The sequence below is a fragment of the Vipera berus genome, assembly GCF_964194415.1.
Source record: "Vipera berus genome assembly, chromosome: 5".
Classification (NCBI taxonomy): domain Eukaryota; kingdom Metazoa; phylum Chordata; class Lepidosauria; order Squamata; family Viperidae; genus Vipera; species Vipera berus.
In genome coordinates, this window is record NC_138207.1 from 42284445 (window position 1) to 42305849 (window position 21405).

Below are 21405 nucleotides of genomic sequence, written 5' to 3' on the forward strand. Positions count from 1 at the left end.
CCATTTTCTACTGATGGATCTCAAACTTTTGTTTAATATAAAGGTTATGTAGAAGCTTCTTGGGAAGCCTAAAGGCAGAACATAAGCATATTAATTCTCACTGTTGCTTCTCACCAACTGAAATATTAGAAATATATTGTTTCTAATCTCAGAGACAACATATGACCACCAAGTAGCACTGATAACTCTCTTCTGTTAATTATTATGACTAATAATCTACTTTAATAGCCATCACCATATCTTATGGCAGTAAATTCCATAATTAAACTATGTGATTTAAGGATTTCCTTTCGTGTCTTCTGAATATTTTATTCTACTCATTAAGAATTTTTAATGGGAAAAGGGGAAAAAATCTGTTTCCAAAACTATACATTATTTTTCAAAACTTCTGCATTCATTTCCTTCATCTGAAGAACTGCTCACACACCTGGTTGATCTTTTCTAGAACTTTTCTAGCTCTGATTATGCTTTGTAAAATACAGCAAGCTGAATTTTTTAAACAATATTTTGTTTTTGACATATCATACTTTTTCTTTTATTGGTTGATACTCTAGTATTATGTTCTTTTCTTTTTGGTTTCTGATTGTAAATAAAATTAAAACAATGTTGAAAACATGGATATGACAGTTTTTCATTACAATAGCAACTAATGAAAATTTTGACCATTTATTTATGCATGTGAAAATTTTACTGAAAAGGCAACAAATTTTAAGTGTATCCAGATACCTTTCCCTCTTTTATATATGCTAAATATGTAAAGCAACCACCTCTCTTTGTCATGATTATTAAGCAAATCACTGCAGTTAAGTGAATCATGTGATCATTAAGCGAATTCAGTTTTCTCTGTTGACCTTGTTGGAAGCTGGCTGGGAAGATCGCAAATGGCAATCAATGACTCCAGGACTCTGCAATCATTGTACATACATATCAGTTGCCAAGCACCCAAATTTTGATCACTTGACTGTGAGGATGCTGCAACAGTCCTAAGTACAAAGATCAGTTGCAAATCATTTTTTTCAGTGCCACTGTAATTTTAAATGGTTGTTAAGTCAAGGACTTTCTGTATTCTGAATAATATCTCTTAAACTGATTTCAAAACATTGCAAAGCCTATGTAACTTTTGAATTATATAGCTTGATCAGTGCTTGTGAATTATTTCATCAACACAGGGATCAAGGAATTCTTATTAGGTAATCTTTGCCTATTTCAGTAACAAAGCAAATCCAAAAGTCTTATCTGTGCAGTTACTGAAGGAGGCAACTGTATTTATGGTGAACAGTTCATACAACATTGTCCACATAAACCAAATAAAAAAGATTAAGATATAGGAATGCATTCATTCCAATAATTCTAAAGTCATTAGTATCTTTGTGTGTGTGTTAAAAATGTATTTCCTTAGAATACTAGAAGTACAAAATAACTTTGCAATGTTTCTTAACCCATTTTTTTTCCTTTATGAAATAAGCTATAGACCAGACAACTATTTTAGCAGGAATATTGGCAAAGTAATTAGTACATAAATTCATAATTTTTGATAGCCTCTAACTGTAGAAGATAGGCAATGTGGAAGTGGACAGCAACAAATATTAGATTTTTGGTCTCTCATGGAAAAATGTGTATATATATGAGGTAACAGCTTTCTGACAAAAAGATAAATGAAGATAAAATAATAAACTCAGTCATGAAATAGTGTAGTATAAATGTGCAAATAATTCTGGTTTTTATATATCTTTTAATTTATACTTGCTCCTGTCTACAATATGGGAACTGGAAATCTCTTGAACAAATAAAGTAAAATTGTCAAATGGTAAGTAATAGAAAGACAAAAGGTTATTAAATATCATTTACAGGAACTAGAAACATTTGTTTTCAAAAATATATTCCTGTTCCAGATTGTTCATTTCTATGGTGAAGATAAGGAGGAAAAAAACAACACTGTAACCCTTTAACCAATTCATAAAAATAAATGGTTAAGGTTCAGGAAGCTGGCAATATATAATGGAAGAAGGTATCTTTTCCATGCAACTTGGCAGCAAGAGAGCAGTCATCATAAATGAGTAATGTGCTGATTACTTTTGGTACACTGGAAACAGTAAGCTCTCTGTGGAAAAGCTAGCAATCATGAAAGCACTCAGAATATACACAAATTTGACATCAAATATCTAGTTGGCTGTGTGGTGTATTCTAATGTGCTTCGTTAACAGATTTTCTCATTTATGATGTTAGTATGTTAAATTTCCAACAAACGGCATCTGTGACAGCAAAATTTCTTGAGCTGCAACTGGAGGAGCTAACAGATTTTCAGGAGTAACTGAGAACAGAGGCAATACATTAGAGATAGCAATCCCATAAAAGTTCTGCCAGTTCTGCCTTGCTTTTCTCTGCATTTTAGCCTTTTATACCAATAGTAAATGTGAAGTTCCAGTCTTCATTCTGAATTTAAGTGGAAAAAAAAGTATAGGCTTCATAGAGCAGTTTATAGCTTTTAGCAAAATCCACTGGATACAAGGACTAGAATGCTTGACGCTGATGTTCTGTTTTGTTGAGGGTCAAAACACAAAGATTGTATTGTTGCAGTTATTTATAAAATACATACTGCTGCCTTTGACTCTGGATCCACCAGCAAACATTAGAAGTATTTTTTCACAATACTTGATACCCAAGGATTAGTCTTCTAGAAGAGGAGGAGGACTGAGATGAAGCTGAAAAGTCTCATTTTGGAAGATACTATTCAGGGCAGAATCCCCCTGGGAGAATTGAACAAAACCATGTTTTTCACCACGATCTCGAGACAATTCAGTCAAAAGTGCCAACTACAAAATAAAAGAAATACATACATATATGTATATATATATATACACACATGGCTATTGTAAATGATAAGGTTATACAGGCAGTGCAGAAACAAATTATTTCAAAGAGGAAAGATCAACACTGAATTTTCATTAAAAACTTCTGCATTTTTCTTACCAATTATGTTAAAATATTCTTGGCTATATCACAATAAACATGCATGTAAATTAAACGTATGTAGGAAAACAGTCCTAGTAGAAGTCAGATGTGAACAATAGTTTTAGCTGGAAAAGACAAAAACAGCTTTGTGACTATATCCATTAGGATATAGATATATACTGTATTTACATTAGTTAATAATTTAGTATTATGGCATTTCAGGATGATTGTTATGAAAACAAAGTGTGTTTAAAGAATAAAAGTGTAAATACTGTATATACTTCAGGAAAGTACGAACCATTTCTGAAGGAAACCTCAGACATTCTACCAATCAGTGTCTGTCTGATGCAGAACAATTGAATGTTTTATTTAAAATATTATTGTGCATCAAAAGGCATGGATGGAGACAGTCAAAATGGGTCAAGGTGCTGGAAAAAGCTTCCTTGAGAAAAGGTACCGTAGTTTATCTAGGGCTGTTTAGCTTGGGGAAAAAATGAATTATGGTAAAGTTGAAAAAAAAATCTAGCAAGGTTTAAAGGAAATGTAAACAGATAAATGTTTCATCTGCTCTGACAGACCTGTATGCCTTTCAAAGACAATTGCTATTGAAAGAAAGCAGGACAAACAATTTCACTTACTGCATTTCCTGCTTAGGGGCATCAAATAAACATTTGATTGGTCACAATAAGATGTAGAACCTGATAGGACATTGATTTCTTTCAGTGTCTTTTTTATGTCCCTGCCTTGTTTATTTTCCATCCCAGACAAACACAGCAACAACAATGACCTTTACGATATATCAGATATATAATGTCTGAAATCATGCCAAAGTTTGATCCAGTTTGTATTAAAAGGAAAATACAAAATTACATTACCCTTGATGTTCCACGATATAGACGACAGAGCTGGTCAAAAGCCTGAGCTTGCTGAGGATCCAACAGACACTCTGAACTAGTCTAAAAATTGAACATCATTAACTTAAATAACAGAGTGGAAAGGGACAGTTGCACTTCTGAGCCCAACATCTGCTCAGTGCAGAAATACAAATTAAAGTATCCCACAGTATCCAAACCCTGCTTGAACCCCATCCACTGTCAAACTGCTCTTTCTGCTAGGAAGCTTTATTTTCTAATATTCAATTAGAAGCTATTTTTCTACAACTTTTATGTATTTTCTATATCATACCTTTTGGAATAATGAGAAACACCAAGTTCACATGGATAGACTGGGAATCCATAACATTTATCAAGAAACTGGCATACTTTTATAACCAAATTCAAACAATCTGACCTAATTCCATAAAGGACTGAAAGTGAATAATGCTGTAAAGACTATAGCCCAGTGGTGGCGAACCTATGGCACGCGTGCCACAGGTGGCACGCAGAGCCCTCTCTGTGGGCACGTGTGCCGTTGCCCCAGTCCTAGGCCTTCAGCTGTGATTTATAAAACCTTTTCACTTTAGGCCTCCACCATGTGCAAAAAAAAAAGGTTCAATCAATCAATCAATTTCAACTTCTCACAGGAAAAAAAAAGATCTTGCAAAGTTGGAATTGAACTTTTTAGTCCCACCCAGTGTGCCGTTACCACGGCAGCCATGCCCACCCAATGGGCCACACCCATCCAAAGGGCCACACCCACCCGGCACCCGACGATTCATAAGCGGGTTTTGGGTTGCAGTTTGGGCACTCGGTCTCTAAAAGGTTTGCCATCACTGCTATAGCCAAAGATTATGCTGTACTCTTTATGACAAACTTCTAAAACTTATCTGTATTCTTTATAACAAATAAACATTAATTATCAATGTAATCTCTCCTATGGAATTTCAGTTACATTAGGACTTTGTCAGGTTTCAATGTCAATGAATTACAAAACTTAATTATCTCCTTGAAAATAGGGAGGGAGGGAGGGAGGGAGGGAGGGAAGGAAGGAAGGAAGGAAGGAAGGAAGGAAGGAAGGAAGGAAGGAAGGAAGGAAGGAAGGAAGGAAGGAAGGAAGGAAGGAAAAAAAAATCCAACCTATCAAAACCAACACCAAAACAATGTGAGTTAGACAATACCACCACCAGATGGATTTACAGTTGGCTGACCAATCACACTCAGCATGTCCTCCTCAATGGAACTACACGTCCATAAAAGAAAGCACCCAGTGGGGTACCTCAAGGTTCTTTCTTGGGTCTAGTGCTCTTCAACATCTTCATAAATTACCTATATGAGGGAACTGAAGGGAAGCTCATCAAATTTGTAGATAACACAAGGCTAGAAGGAGTTGCTAACACTTTAGAAGATAGATTCAAGATTCAGGAGGATCTTGAAAGATTTGAGCACTGACCTCAATTCAACAAGATGCAGTTCAGTGGTGAGAAAAATAAGGTCTTGCACTTAGACAAGAAAAAAATGATGCACAGGTATAGTGATAAGCAGCACAACAGTAATGTCTATGAGAGGATCTAGGTGTTCTGATGGACCACTATTTAAGTATGAGTCAGCAGTGTGCTGCAGCTGTCAAAAAAGGCAATATAAACCCAGGCTGCATCAATAGAAAAATAGCATCACAATCATAGTAAGTGAATGCACTCTGCAATGCACTAGTAAGGTACAATTGGAATACTGCATCTAGTTCTGGTCATTCCAATACAAAAAAGTTACGGGGGCCCTAGAAAGAGTGCAGAGAAGAGCAACAAAGATGATAAAGGATCTGAAGACTAAATTGTATGATGAATGGCTAAAAGAACTAGGTATGTTTAGGTTAAGAGGCTTTAAGGGACACCTGATAGGAGTCTTCCAATACTTGAAGGACTGTCACAGGGAAGTGGGGGTCAATTTATTCTCCATAGCACTTGAGATCAGAACAAGAAGCAATGGGTGGAAGCTCATCAGAGAGACATCTTTTTGTGTATCCAGTTTTATATTCCTTTGACAAAAAAGCATTGATAAATGTTCTTTGTCATGATTTTTGAGAAAGTTCTGTATCCACTTGTCATGCCATCAAGCCCACAGTTAGCTATCCTTCCAACCATCATCTCGGAGATTACTGTGCCAAATGTTTTGCTAAAGTCAAGAAACATATCTACACAATACCCACCATCTATTGAGAAAGTTACCTAAACAGAATATGACATAAGAGTACTCTGGCAAGATTTGACAAACCCATACTAAAAAATACTGCATTGTTTTCAAGGTACTTTTAAATCAATCTCTTTTAAAAGTATTCTTTAGATGAATCAAGCCCTGGAATCTTCCCTGGTACCAATGTCAGACTAAATATTTTGCAATTTGTTGGACTCCCCTTCTCCTTTGAAGAGAGAGGACATTTGCCCTCTTAGAGGTATTTGGGGATTCACCAACCTGTGATAAAAGATTTGTCAAGGATACTTGATACTTAATAAGGGTTCATCTAGATCACCAGCTAGTTCTTCCAGTACCCTAGTATGCAATTCAAAGTAAAAAGATATTCCATGGCTATATTTTTAATCTATCCTTCTTTTCACAATTTCCTGATGGAACACATAATTGTTGTTCCTTTGAACATGATGATCAAATAAAATATTGAGTGGCTCTGCCCCCCTCCCTTTTGAGTTACACATATTTTGCTATCTTCATTGAGCAGCTGGTATATTGATTTTTTTCTTTTCCTTTTCTTTTGAACAAATCTAAAGAAGCCATTTTCATTACCATCCTTTGCTAATCTCAGCTCATTCTGAGATTTCTTTTTTCCTGATACCAGCTCTGCAATTCAAAGCTGTCTGTAATTTTCCTTTGTGATTTGGCCCTCTTTTCATTTCCTGTATGTATTTGTTTGTTTTTAGATCTTTATGAGTGTTCTGAACAATCCTTAAAGTTCTGGTTGCTATATTTTGAGCAATCTTCTTTTAAAAAATATTTAAATAACTAATGTAACCCTCCCCATATTGTAAAGGACTTCTGAACTGACATTTCATTTAATATTTCTTCTAATTTATTCTCCAAAAACTAAAAGTAATTGAATTTGTGAATTTAAAAGTGTCCAAGTAAATATGAAGTTACATGACTTTATATGTTGATTCCAAATTACCATAGTTAAGAAATACCAGGCTTTTTCTTTATAGAGTTCTATACACAATAATACTATAGAATAATTGGTTCCTATCTTCAGATAAGATATGTTTTCCCCTTTGCTGTATTTTATTGAATATTTACTGAAAGTAATTTTGTTACTGCCATGGAAACAAATGCACTATTTCCATAGCAAGGAAGATAAAGCAGGAATAGTTAAACTGATCATTTTATTCAAAGAGGAGAATATATTTTAAGTACTTTTTTCACTTGGATATCACATCTAGAATGTTGACTTTCGTTTTGTCGATTAGATAGATTTGTTCTTATAAAAATGGCTAGTTATATATTAATGTGTAAAAGCAAAAAGTTGAGGCTGGAGTATTTTTATCTTGTATTGTGCTAAAAGAGTCAGAAGTCAAAGCCTTTTCTTTCTTTTTTCCGTTGTACCCCACATTTTCTTTTTCCCCTCTCTTTTTCTTTCCCCTAATTTCTTATTTTTATTTTTCTTTGTATTTTATATATTAAATAAATATAAAAAGAAGCTTGGGAGATAAACTAGTTGTTCAGATACTTTTTTCCTATCGTCTTTCAGGTAAATATTGTTAAAGAAAATGATGAGAGAATCTTGTTTTCTGTTGGGGTGAGGTATCAAGAGCTTAATTATTGATTGGACATTTTTTTTCAAAGGTTTTGCTTCCTGAAAACCTTTTGGTGATTCAAATGGAACACAAATATAATTTCACAATGACTGTATCACGTAGTATCCTTGAAAAAATATGAAATTAACTTTTAATGATTATAAGGTATTTAATTGCATGTTTTCCACACGCTGCATGAGTTCATCAGAACTAAAAGTGTTTTGCTGACGATTTTCATTTGTACTGTGTCTGATGTATCTCGCTGCCTTGTCCAACAACAGCCAGCTAGTGCTTATGGATTCCAATTGCCCTGATACTGTTCTTCTATTGTGATAATGTTTTGGTGAAGCCTTTCACTATGTTTGTCATTGACTGCACCTAGATTTTGGGGAAAGAAGTCCAAGTATGAATAAATCTTCAATGACCTGTTGCACTTCATAGTCTTGTATACTGTAAAACATTTGTCAACAGTTGAATGTAGTTTGGTGCTTTCTAGTTGCCAAGAAAATTCTCAATGAAGCTTTTTTTTTGCCAAATAAGGTAATTTGAGCCGGACATTTGTCCCTCAAGTGAGAAATCTGGGTTGATTTATGTGATGATGTTATCTGTTTTACTGGCTGTCCAAGATAATCTGAAGAATCTTCTCCAACATCTATATTCAAAAGCAACAATACTTTTTCTTCTTTAAAGTCCAACTTCCATAGAGATTCCTAAGGAATATCATTGCTTGCTATATGCTGATTTTTGTAAACAAAGACATAACACTGCATCTGGATATAATATTTTCCAAGGCTTTCATGGCTGTTGTACCAGTTTGCTTTCTTCTGTTATTTGAAGGTGTCTTTTAGCACATTCCTCTTTAACTTCCTTAAGTTCATTCCACAGTTTCTATGGTTGTTTATAAATGAGGCTTAGGATTTCAAAGTGATTCCTAATATTCTCTTTAAAAGTAGTGGATATGTGTTTAAAATGATGTTGTGGGAACTAATTGGTTTTCTTCTTCTTTAGTTTTGTTCCACAGGAAACAGCTAATCATGTCTTTCATGTTAAAACTGAGCTCCTCCACTTCATTTAATTAATAAAATAGTCAATTTAATTTCAATTAACTCCATCTAGTGATTTTGATGTATACATACATTGTTTTAATATGAAGACAGTCTGAGCTCTGAAAAAAACATTGGAGTAGCAGAAATTGCTTTGTTGTTTTCATACTTCATTTCAATTTCCTAAGCCATACAATCCAAATATATCTTCCTCCTTAATATTTATAACTTTGGCATTCTAGTCTCCAGTGGCTACTGCTAAGTTTGTAAGCCGCGCTGAGTCTTCGGAGAAGGGCGGGATATAAATGGAATTAAAATAAAAAAAAATAAGCAGGACTTCTTGCTTGCTTGTTCTATTTATTTCAAATTGAACTTGATTGTAAAATTCATTAACCTATTCTTTTTCTGCATCAATAATTGCAGCATAAAATGGAATAACTTTAGATTGTTCACAAAGTCTCACTGATTTTATCTGGTCATTTATTGCACTATAATCTATACCCTTTGTAACTATAAAAGGCCCCTTCATGGATTACTGCCTTGTCGTGGCGAAGGGGCTTGCGTAATTCAATGAAGCTATGAGCTATGCCGTGCAGGGCCACCCAAGACGGACAGGTCATAGCTGAGAGTTCTGACAAAACGTGATCCACTGGAGAAGGAAATGGCAACCCACTCCAGTATCTTTGCCATGAAAACCCTATGGACAGTACCAAAAGGCAAAACGATATGACGCTGGAAGATGAGCCCCTCAGGTCGGAAGGCATCCAATATGCTACTGGGGAAGAGCAGAGGGCTAGTACTAGTAGCGCCAGAAAGAATGAAGCGACTGGGCCAAAGCCGAAAGGACGCTCAGCTGTGGATATGTCTGGTGGTGAAAGGAAAGTCCGATGCTGTAAAGATTTTTTCTCCATAGGAACCTGGAATGTAAGATCCATGAATCAAGGAAAGCTGGACGTGGTCAAACAAGAGATGACAAGACTGAACATCGACATCTTAGGTATCAGCGAACTAAAATGGACAGGAATGGGTGAATTTAATTCAGATGACCATCAGGTATACTACTGCGGGCAAGAATCCCTCAGAAGAAATGGAGTAGCCTTCATAGTCAATAAAAGAGTAGGAAAATCAATACTGGGATACAATCCTCAAAATGACAGAATGATCTCAGTTTGAATCCAAGGCAAACCATTCAATATCACAGTAGTCGAAGTCTATGCCCCAACCACCAGTGCTGAAGAGGATGAAATTGACCGGTTCTATGAAGCCCTACAGCACCTTATAGAAGTAACACCAAAAAATGATGTCCTTATCATCATGGGGGATTGGAATGCTAAAGTAGGAAGCCAAAAGATAACTGGAATAACAGGCAAGTTTGGCCTTGGAGTACAAAATGAAGCAGGGCACAGGCTGATAGAATTTTGTCAAGAGAATACGATGGTCATAGCAAACACTCTTTTCCAACAACCCAAGAGACGGCTCTACACATGGACATCACCAGACGGTCAACACAGAAATCAGATTGACTATATGCTCTGCAGCCAAAGATGGAGAAGCTCTATACAGTCGGTAAAAACAAGACCAGGAGCTGACTGTGGCTCAGACCATGAGCTTCTCCTTGCAAAGTTTAGGCTTAAACTGAAGAAAGTAGGGAAAAGCACTAGGCCACTCAGGTATGAATTAAATCATATCCCTGTTGAATATACAGTAGAGGTGACAAATAGATTTAAGGAATTAGATCTGATAGACAGAGTGCCTGAAGAACTATGGACAGAGGTTCGCGACATTGTACAACAGGTAGCAACCAAAACCATCCCAAAGAAAAAGAAATGCAAGAAAGCAAAATGGCTGTCTGAGGAAGCTTTGCAAATAGCTGAGGAAAGGAGGGAAGTGAAAGGCAAGGGAGAAAAAGAAAGATATGCCCAATTGAATGCAGAATTCCAGATAATAGCTAGAAGAGATAAGAATGCCTTCTTAAATGAACAGTGCAAAGAAATAGAAGAAAACAATAGAATAGGGAGGACCAGAGATCTTTTCAAGAAAATTGGAGAGATGAAGGGAACGTTTCATGCAAAAATGGGCATGATAAAGGACCAAAATGGCAGGGACCTAACAGAGGCAGAAGAGATTAAGAAGAGGTGGCAAAATTACACAGAAGAACTATACAAGAATGAGCTTAACGTCCCAGATAATCACAATGAGGTGGTCACTGACCTCGAGCCAGACATCCTAGAATGTGAGGTGAAGTGGGCCTTAGAAAAGCTGAGCAACAACAAAGCTAGTGGAGGTGACAGTATTCCAGCTGAGCTATTCAAAATCTTAAAAGACAGTGCAGTAAAAGTGCTACACTCAATTTGCCAGCAAATTTGGAAAACTCAACAGTGGCCACAGGATTTGAAAAGATCAGTTTACATTCCAATTCCAAAGAAAGGCAGTGCCAAAGAATGTTCAAACTATCGCACCATTGCACTCATTTCTCATGCTAGTAAAGTCATGCTTAAAATCCTACAAGCTAGACTTCAGCAGTATGTGGATCGAGAACTACCAGAAGTACAGGCAGGATTTCGAAGAGGCAGAGGAACTAGAGATCAAATTGCCAACATACGCTGGATCATGGAGAAAGCTAGAGAGTTCCAGAAAAACATCTACTTCTGCTTCATTGACTATGCTAAAGCCTTTGATTGTGTGGATCATAACAAACTGTGGCAACTTCTTAAAGAGATGGGAGTACCAGACCATCTTATTTGTCTCTTGAGAAACCTATATGCGGGTCAAGAAGCAACAGTGAGAACTGGACACGGAACCACTGATTGGTTCAAAATTGGGAAAGGAGTCCGGCAAGGCTGTATACTGTCGCCCTGCCTATTTAACTTATATGCAGAGCACATCATGAGAAAGGCAGGGCTAGATGAATCAAAAGTTGGAATTAAGATTGCCGGAAGAAATATCAACAACCTAAGATACGCAGATGATACCACTCTAATGGCAGAAAGTGAAGAAGAACTAAAGAGCCTCTTGTTGCGGGTGAAGAAGGAGAGTGCAAAACTTGGGTTGAAACTTAACATTAAGAAAACCAAGATCATGGCATCTGGCCCTCTCAATTCTTGGCAAATAGATGGGGAAGAAATGGAGGTAGTGACAGATTTTGTTTTCCTGGGCTCCAAGATCACTGCAGATGGGGACTGTAGCCAAGAAATTAAAAGACGCTTGCTCCTGGGGAGGAAAGCCATGGCAAATCTAGACAGCACACTAAAAAGCAGAGACATCACCCTGTCAACAAAAGTGCGTATAGTCAAGGCTATGGTCTTCCCAATTGCAATGTATGGCAGTGAAAGTTGGACCATAAGAAAGGCTGAGCGCCAAAGAATTGAGGCCTTTGAACTATGGTGCTGGAGAAGACTCCTGCGAGTCCCTTGGACTGCAAGGCGATCAAACCGGTCAGTCCTAGAGGAGATCAATCCTGACTGCTCTTTAGAAGGCCAGATCCTGAAGCTAAAACTCAAATACTTTGGCCACCTAATGAGAAGGAAGGACTCACTGGAGAAGAGCCTAATGCTGGGAAAGATCGAGGGCAATAGAAGAAGGGGACGACAGAGAATGAGGTGGCTGGATGGAGTCACTGAAGCAGTAGGCGTGAGCTTAAATGGACTCCAGAAGATGGTAGAAGACAGGAAGGCCTGGAGGAATGTTGTCCATAGGGTCGCGATGGGTTGGACACGACTTCGCAGCTAACAACAACAACAAACTATAAAAGGAAGGCCATTCCTTTTTTGTGTGTGTTTCATTTCTTAAGTAATAAACAGTGTGATCTTCTGAGTGAAAAGTGTCTAGTCCCACCTCACCTCAATTTACTGTACTATGCCTAAAATAGAAATTTATTATTAATTTAATTTCATATGTCACTGTTGAACTTTCCCATGTTCATGTTTCTTAATGTTAGGTCACATTCTCAGTGTTCTTTGCTTATCCCTCCCAGAAACATCCCCTTGCCATAATGAGGCTAGGACTTGGAGGAATCAAGATCTTGACAGCATCAATAATGTACTGGAATGAAAATGAATATGTACCATTATGTAACACTCAACTGGATAGATACCTTTGAATTTCAACAAGTACTTAGTTCTCATTATTATAGGAATTATCCTTCAAGAACTTCAGATAATTAGACATATTCAAGCATGATTTGGTAAAAATAATAATTCTGATCTCAGCTAGAAACTGTTCTAGTCTTGCCTTGGGCACAAAACCAGTTTGGTGACCTTTGGGTACTCACTCTCTTTCATCCCTTAAGAAGCTGGCAATAGCAAATCATTTTCAAAATCTTCAAAAACTATAGGGACTTTTCCAGGCAGTTGCCAGGAATCAAAACTGGCATGTACATGCACACACATGAAAAACTAATGACTCTGAAGAATAATTGATTTAAAAGCTGAGGGAAATTTTTTTGCAGTGGAGGAAATACTGTATAAGCAGAAAATGGGATATTCACTCTTAAAGAGTTAATTAGTAATATCTTTTGACACAATACAAAATAAATATAATTTATAATAAAACCAATAAATAAGAAATACATATAGTTATAATATGCCCACTAAGGTAATCCACCTACATTCTCTATTAGTACTCATTTATCAAATTCACCTAAGGAAAACTGATATATTCTAAGTGAGCATTTTCTACTTTGCTCTAGCAGCCAGATTACTTAAAAGCTTCCGATTTATATTAAAAAGCTTGCAATTGACACAGAAGTCAGCACTCTGATAAAACTACAAAGTATGCAAATGCAATTTTGGAAGGCATTTAGAAGAAACACTTAAGCATCCCTCTTTATGTTCAGATTTTCAGTCAAAAGTATATTCTTTCTTTCCTTCATACTCGCATGTACAAATACAACCACTCATGGAAAGGATTTATCTTTGTTCATAAAAATTCAGATGTGAGTAGGCACAGAATCTGGGCAAGCCTTAGCACATTTCTGCTCACACAAAATGCCTATTATTCTTTGGCATGTGACTGTATAATTTTGGTGGCATCACTAGTAATAAAATACAATTCTTCTCCTACATAAAGGTTACTTCACAGGATGGGCACTTTCCCATATTTATTTGCATGTAACAGTTAAGTACAATTTTCTTTCTAGGTGTTATATAGGTACTCAAATCAGTTACATACATTAAATAAGTAAACTTAGAATTAAAAAATATAATAATTAAATAGACTAGCAACATGAAATAACTAGATATCAGTTGGAGAAAACCAATGCTTACAGAAGGCATAAAGAAAAACCACTTTTATCAGTGATTAAAAAAATACATCAGACCTTTGGTTTTCAATGAATCAGGAATGTATGCACTATCCATTCAAGCATGCTAGCATTTAAACATGGTAAGGACTATATCAACAACATTTTGGATGGCTGATACATCTGTTTGAGACTACAAGAACAGCTTCATTGAAGATGCATTGAAGATGGTCATTTGTGCTCCATCATCTCTTGATTATTTTACTTTAATTTGTTATATACCAGGCTATGGCTGAGAACTATTTAGAAACTTCAGCTGGTCCAGAATGCAGTAGCATGCATGCTCAATGGTCAGTCACTTACTCCAATATTACATTTCTGCTGCAGAGCTGCACAGGTTACTAGTAGATTTTTGAGTATAATTCAAGATACTGGTTATTACCTATAAAGCTCATTATGGTTTAGGAGCTGTATATTTTAGAGACCATCTTTCCACAGTTTCAGCCTTTCCTGCCCATACAATTAGGGAGTTCCTGCTAAAAGACAGGTATAGCATGAGGGGGACTAATGTTGCATCAGCTCCCCTCCTCTGGAATAGCTTATCTCCTGAAATATAGATTGTCCCCCTACTGATGTAGTATATATGGATGTTTGGGCAATTATCTGTACCCCGAAATGCTATTTTCCATAAATACATAATTTAATCATTTACTTTTGTGGCTATTTTGATTAATAATTATTCTTATTGTAACTTTTAAAAACTATCTAAAGTCTAGTTAGTTTCAAGAGGCAGACTAAGTCAATCAATCAGTCAGCATATCAACCTTTTAAGAATGGGTCACTTCTTCAAGTCTTACCTGAGCAAGTGATACCGGAGTTCTTTTCTTTGTCTCCAAGGAAGTCAAACTTACTTTCTCTCCTTTATGACTTGCACTGCATTTAAAGCAAGTCCACCTCATCTGTCCTTTTGTTTCAGTGCCACACTCTTTACTTAGCAGACAAAGAGAATGGTACAAATGGCCACAACTGTTATAAAAATAGATTATATATATTACATTGTATGCATACATAACAAACATAAACCTGAATACCAACATCTTAAAATGTATAATCAAATCTAATTTTTTTACAACAAATATTATACTTCTAAATATATCTTAATATTTAAGCCATTTTTAGACATTAACAGTGAAATGTTATGGTTCCTTATTCAAAATTCCATGCAACTTCCTACTACATACATATTCAATGGAATGCACTCTTAAGAAACCTTCTTTCTACATTTATTGCTTGCTACATCAGACAGCACCAAGTCTCATTTATTTTATTATTATTTTATTAGTAGTAAGGCTATAGTTTGGACAGTGATCAAAAAGGTGACATATACATACATCAAATTATTAGTGATATAGCAATAGAACACTGTGTGCTCAGTATTAAAATTCCTTATCTTATTCATTAATTAGTAAATCTGAGCTCTCCAGAAGTCTTCAAATTCTCCCTTGCAAACCCACTCATTGTTGAACCTATTCACTAATCTAGACTTACCTGAAGACTATAATTTGGTCACCTGTCTGTTGCCTTCTTTTGTATTGTTGCAAACAAATACAGCAATAATCTTGTTTGGGATTGAGCCCTCTAGTCATAGATGCTTTCAAATTACGTAAAGACCAGTGGAGATCGTGGTTAAGTAAGCTTGTTGTTGTTTCCAAAAGGGTCTAGCCAGGAAAAGAATAATGTAGAAATCATTTAAGTTGTAGCCACATTATATACATTTTGCATGTAGAAAAGTATCTCCTTGTGAATATTAATGCAAGACAGAAATTACACGTCTTAATTCCTAAACAACCTAGCCGACAACTTTGTCACCCAAAAGGTGGAGGAGGGAACTAGACATAAAGCTATACTGGATTTAATCCTTACAAATAGAGAAGAAGTGATAGAGGGAGTCGAAATTGTCAGAACCTTGGGTGAAAGTGGCCACATCATACTGGAATTTAATATAATGCAAACACTAGTAATAGAAAACAATCCAACCAATGTTTAAATTAAAGTTCAAAAGAGCCAACTTTAACAAAGTGCTTTCTGATTTATTTTTTTCCCATTTTAGTTAATTATTTCTACAGCACTTGAAATCCCCCCTCCAATAATTACGTAGGAAACATTACATCTGCTCATCCCTCAAGATTCAGCAGAGAGGACATGCTGTGAGTCCCTTTGACTAGGGATCTATATTTTGACACTGAAATAAAAGAAGCTGAAGAACAAGAAGACCAAAGAATACCTGATCAAGAAAAATCTCTTAGAAACAAGGAAGATTAAGGAAGCACTGGAAATAATAAAGAAACAGATAACCATTACAGCCGAAAAGATCAGTAGATATGTCCCAAAGGTGCTTTTTCACGAGGCAACTGGACTTTATTTTTCTTTGAAGTCTTTTCACTTCTCATCCACTAAGCTTCTTCAACTCTGATTGGATGGTAGGGAATGGAAGGATTTATATAGATATGAAGCTGGAATTGCACACTAAAGGCAAAATCTCCCAATTTCAGTTGAATCAGAATGGTTTTTAACATCCACCAATGGAGACACTGCAGTGAATCAGTGGGTGCAACTATTAGACAATCCAAACAAATACAACAAAAAATCAGCTTGGGTAAAGGATGTGGATAAAAATAAAAAAGAAGCTGAATGAAAGAACTTGTAATAATAGCAGAAATGGTGATAAAAGGGAAAGGAAAATCAATAATTGGCCACGACCAGATGAAGATGAATTGCATGGTTTTTGGTTGAAACATCTGACAGATCTATGCCCACTCATTGCCAAGTAATTTAACAACATACCTCAAAGAGGCAAAACTGAAAATTGGTTAACATCTGGCAAAATTTACCTGATAATGAAAGATCCAGCAAAAGGACAGCACCAGACAACTGCAGGCTAGTTATCTGCTTACCAATGACTTTCAGATTGCTAACTGTTGTGGTAGCTCATGGGTGTCAAACTCACTACGTCACGTGATGTGTCTCGACATATCACGACTCTTTTGCATTGCTGGCAATGTGGTGGGCGTGGCTTTGATATGATGAAACCAGCCCGTGGGCTGGCACTTTGACACCCCTGTGGTAGCTGATACAATTCAACAGCATCTAGTTGAAAATAAGCACTTTCCACTTCAACAGAAAGGAAACTGCCTAAACAGCAGAAAGACAAAACACCAGCTCTTAATTGACAAGGTGATTTTGGAATACTGCAAGAGAAGGAAAGATCAACTTGAATGTAGCTTGGATTTATTACAAAAAGGCATTCAACTCTCTACTACATGATTGGATAAACAAGTTCCTAGAAATAACATCAGAAACATCAGAAACTTTCAGTGCAAAACTCAATGGCACAATGGAAGATACAATTGCTGGTCTAGGGTAGAAGTTAATATCAAGAGAGGAATCTTTCAAGGAAACTCACTATCACTATTTCTACTATTACTGTTGGCATTGCACTGATTCCCTTGTCAACAATACTGAACAAGTCAGGCCATGCTATCAAACATCAAAAATATCTGCCAAACTATTCCACCATCTTTAAATAGATAATTTGAAGCTGTATGGAAAATCACCACTTGAAATGGGATCGCTAATCAACACTGTTCAAATATGCAGCCAAGACATTGCAAAGGAATTTGGATTGGATACATTCAATGGGAACATAGTGATAGTTGAGGGAATCAAGATGCCGTATGGAAATAACAGCATCATTACAAATATCTGAGAACCTTCAAACTCACAAGATCAAACATGCTGAAGTCAAAAAGGTTAGAAGTAAATACATTGTAAAAGTGAAGATCTTAAAATCCAAACTTAGTGAAGGAAATACCATTTGAGGCAATTAACACCCAGGCAATTCCTGTCGTTAGGTATACATCTGGAATTGTGGTCTGGACTGAACCAGAAATAAAAGCCCTAGATGAGAAGACCAGAAAAATAATAGCAAATGAATCATGTCCTTCATCCACACAACGATGTTGACAGACTCTACTGCCAAGAAAATAGGTGGACATAGAATGTTGCAAGTACACCAAACAGTGGAAGAAGGAAAAAAGGGCAATGGAAGAATATCTGAAGGACAGTGAAGAAGATGCACTGAAGCTGATATACCAGGAAGGCTTACTGAGTACTGAAGAGATCAAACTAGCCTACAAGAAAGACCAAATTAAGATTAGAAAAGGGACATGACAAGCGAAAGTATTACATGACCAATACATTAAAAAATAGCAGGTCAATCAGATAATAAGACCTGGCAATGGCTAAGAGAAGGAAAGCCAAAGAAAAAGATAGAAGGGCTAATTCTGGCCACACAAGGCCTTAAGAACTAATGCAGACAAAACCAGAAATGAGAAGACAGCAACAGACAGCAAGTGCTGCCTCTGCAAAGAAGCTGAACAAACTGTGGTCCAACTAGTTAGCTGCTGCAAGAAGAACACAGAATACAAACAATAGCATGGCGAAGTACTAACAATAGTGCATTGAAATCTCTGCAAGAAATACCATTTGCCTGCACACAAAAACTGGTGGGATCATAAAATAGATAAAGTAATACAAAATGAAGAAATTTAAAGTGGTCTGGGACTTTGAAATTCAAACAGACAAGCACCTGTGATATAATACCCCAGAGAAAGAACTGGAGAAAAACATAAAAAGATCTCCAAATAAAAGTAGGACATCTGTGACTAGTACTAACTATAACAGGCACTTTTGGTGTGATTCCAAAACTCTGGAACACTACTTGAATATCATCAGCATTGAAAAAAAATCATCGGTCAAATACAAAGGGCAGATTTACTCATAACAGCTTATATTCTACAACTGTACCTTTAACACCATCAAAGAATAATATCTGTCTATCCCAGGTCCTTGAGAAGGACTTCATAGGTGGATAAAAATGCCAGAACCAGTCTAAACATCTGACTGACTATGCACCAAAATATAATAACATTTGTTTTATATATATACTGCTCAAAAAAATAAAGGGAACAGAAAATAAGACATCCTACTATTAAATACAGTACATTGTGTTGTTTAAGTGTTCCCTTTATTTTTTTGAGCAGTATATTTATTAGTTTTAGCTTTTTTGTTTTAGCTCTTTTGTATGCTGCCCAGAGTCACTTGTTTGTGAAATGGATGACCATATAAATTTGGCAAATAAACATTAAAAAAAATATTTAATGTGTTAATTCTATTTAGTATGGATGAATTCAAATGCAACTACTTTCCCAAACAGGCATTGTCTCAAAAGGAACTTTTATTAGGGGCTAGTGACAGCAGGGAATCAATGCGAGGTCTGAAAGAAAAAACCCATGAAGCAGTATGTTAAAAGCAACATTCAATACTCCTCCCCCTCCATTGTCCTAGTGTTCCGTTTGAATCCCAGCCAATCCACAGGTGGCATATTGTTTTGGTAACTGGTCTTTTTGGCAGGCTCCTCAAGGTCTTTCTCACTTTCAATTTCTTCTGGCTCCAGGCGCAAACCGTCTCAGATAAAGGAGAGACACTCCATCACCTGGGGCAGGGGTGTCAAACTCAATTTCATTGAGGGCCACATCAGCATTGCGGTTGCCCTCAGGGGGCTGGGTGGGTGTGGCCTACTGGGTGGGCGTGCCTAGAGTGCGTATGGCCACTGGGTGGGCGTGGCCAGCTCTACATCGTTCGCATCAAGGGTGCCTATGGGGGCCTGGGCAGGAGTGGGACAGATCTGAGGGTCTCTGGCAGGAGGAGGGTCTCTGGGCCAGGGCCAAGGCAGTGGGGGCTGTTCCCTCACTGTTTCCAGGATGGCTTCGCGGGCCGCATGAAACCACTTCGTGGGCCGGATCTGGCCCCCGGGCCTTGTGTTTGACATGTCTGACCTGGGGGAAGGGCATCATAGCAGACAGTGCAAAGCAATCCCAAAGCTTCCCCCTCCCAACAGAATGGCAGATCATAAAGAAAGGCTACAGAAATAGAAAATAGGCATAGGGTTAAAATACATTTCTTTGGGGACCTGACACAAATGCTGCAGCACCCAATCTAGATCAGCCACCGGGACCAGAGGTTTAGTCTTCTGAACTTTCAGACTCATGCTGCAGCCCATTCTCCGAGAACATCTATCTCACCAGAATGTGTGTTTTGGGATATTCTGTGCATAGCATTTATGTGGTGCCTGGTTGTGTGTGCTTTTTAGTTGTTGATTGGGGTGTTGATGGCCAGCTGTTGGCTGTTGTTGGCTGAAACAACAGTGATGGAGCTCCAGTGATGGAGTTCCGGAGCTCCAGTGATGGAATTCCCATAACTATACACAGTTCATTCTAATTTATTTCCTGTTTTGAAGAAACGCAGTATATTAGGGGCCCCTAACCCCCGGTTGTGGACTGGCACCAGTCTGTGGCATGTCAGAAACCAGTCTGCACAAACACACGAAGCCCCATCCATGGGATGCAGGCAGCACAAGAAACCATGTCCCCTCTCATCCATGAAAAACCTCTCTCCATGGAACTGTTCCCTGGTGCCCAAAAGGTTGGGGGCCTCTGCAGTATATGATATTAAACATCTATATTATTTACTGTCTATAATACAGTAAAACCAGATTCAGGTAGCTTTAGAAACTCTTCTCCTCAAAAACATCTACTTATGTTTTTTTGAATCCTGATGTTCATGATGGCTGACACACAGGATTAGCTTTCTTGTACGAGGCGACTGCGCACGTACTGTACTTTTGGGATGATTGATGATAAGGCAAAAATATAAAGAAACAAAGGGAAGACTGAAAAGATATAATTGCCACAGTATTGGGCAAGAAATCTCTAGTTGATAATTTCTTACACACATACAGAACAGATCAGTTTCATTTACTATAATTTATATCTCTGTTGGTAGAAGAACTGACAAACTTCCTCCTAAATGGTACTCTTTTACAATTTCTATTTAGCCTCAATGCAATTGGTGGAATCTGAAGTCAATTACTAAATTTCAGACCAGTGTAAGAATAAAACATACACAATCAAAGCTTAGGTATGAAGGTAAGCGAACAACTTTTTCCTATAAATGAATAGCTTCATCCTTCTTAAGGAATTGAAGAGGCTGTAGCTGATTGTACCCAGACCACTTTAAGCCTGATAAGTGAAGATAAAGGCTAAGAACCAGTGAGTGTTGGAGAGGAGGAAAGAAGAGCAAGAGAGGTGATCTGGAAAGAAAAAGAGGGGCAACTGGCAGATTTTTAAAGGGGATTCATGAAAGGTTTGTTCAACTTCATCCATTCCATTCAAGGGAGATACAAATCCTCTCTCAAAAAAAAAATCATAAACATGTCCAAGGCCAATTATTACTAGATGAAAAACAGTCTTTCACTGATTAAATATTTCAGCTGATAATAAAACCCATACATTGTTTTTAAGTAGATAAACATAAACAAATATCATCTTATTTGTGTAATGGATTACAGTGTACAATTCTAAAACTTTTTACCTTAAATC

At 36.9% G+C, this 21405-nt stretch overlaps 1 protein-coding gene across 3 annotated transcripts in view; it reads right to left on the reverse strand.

Moving 5' to 3' along the window:
• Positions 1–1707: 1707 nt before the first annotated feature.
• The window catches only part of VPS8 (VPS8 subunit of CORVET complex), a 94883-nt gene continuing 75185 nt past the window's right edge, over positions 1708–21405 (reverse strand). For 2 of the 3 annotated variants that reach the window (XM_081328388.1, XM_081328387.1), the window contains exons 43-46: positions 15455–15624; positions 14764–14932; positions 3828–3908; positions 1708–2813 (exon numbers count right to left, since the gene is read on the reverse strand). In XM_081328388.1, coding sequence (XP_081184514.1) covers positions 2667–2813; positions 3828–3908; positions 14764–14932; positions 15455–15624 — 567 coding nt within the window. In that variant the 3' untranslated portion in view covers positions 1708–2666. The remainder of the gene's footprint in view (positions 2814–3827; positions 3909–14763; positions 14933–15454; positions 15625–21405) is intronic. The other variant, XM_081328389.1, reaches the window with a different exon arrangement.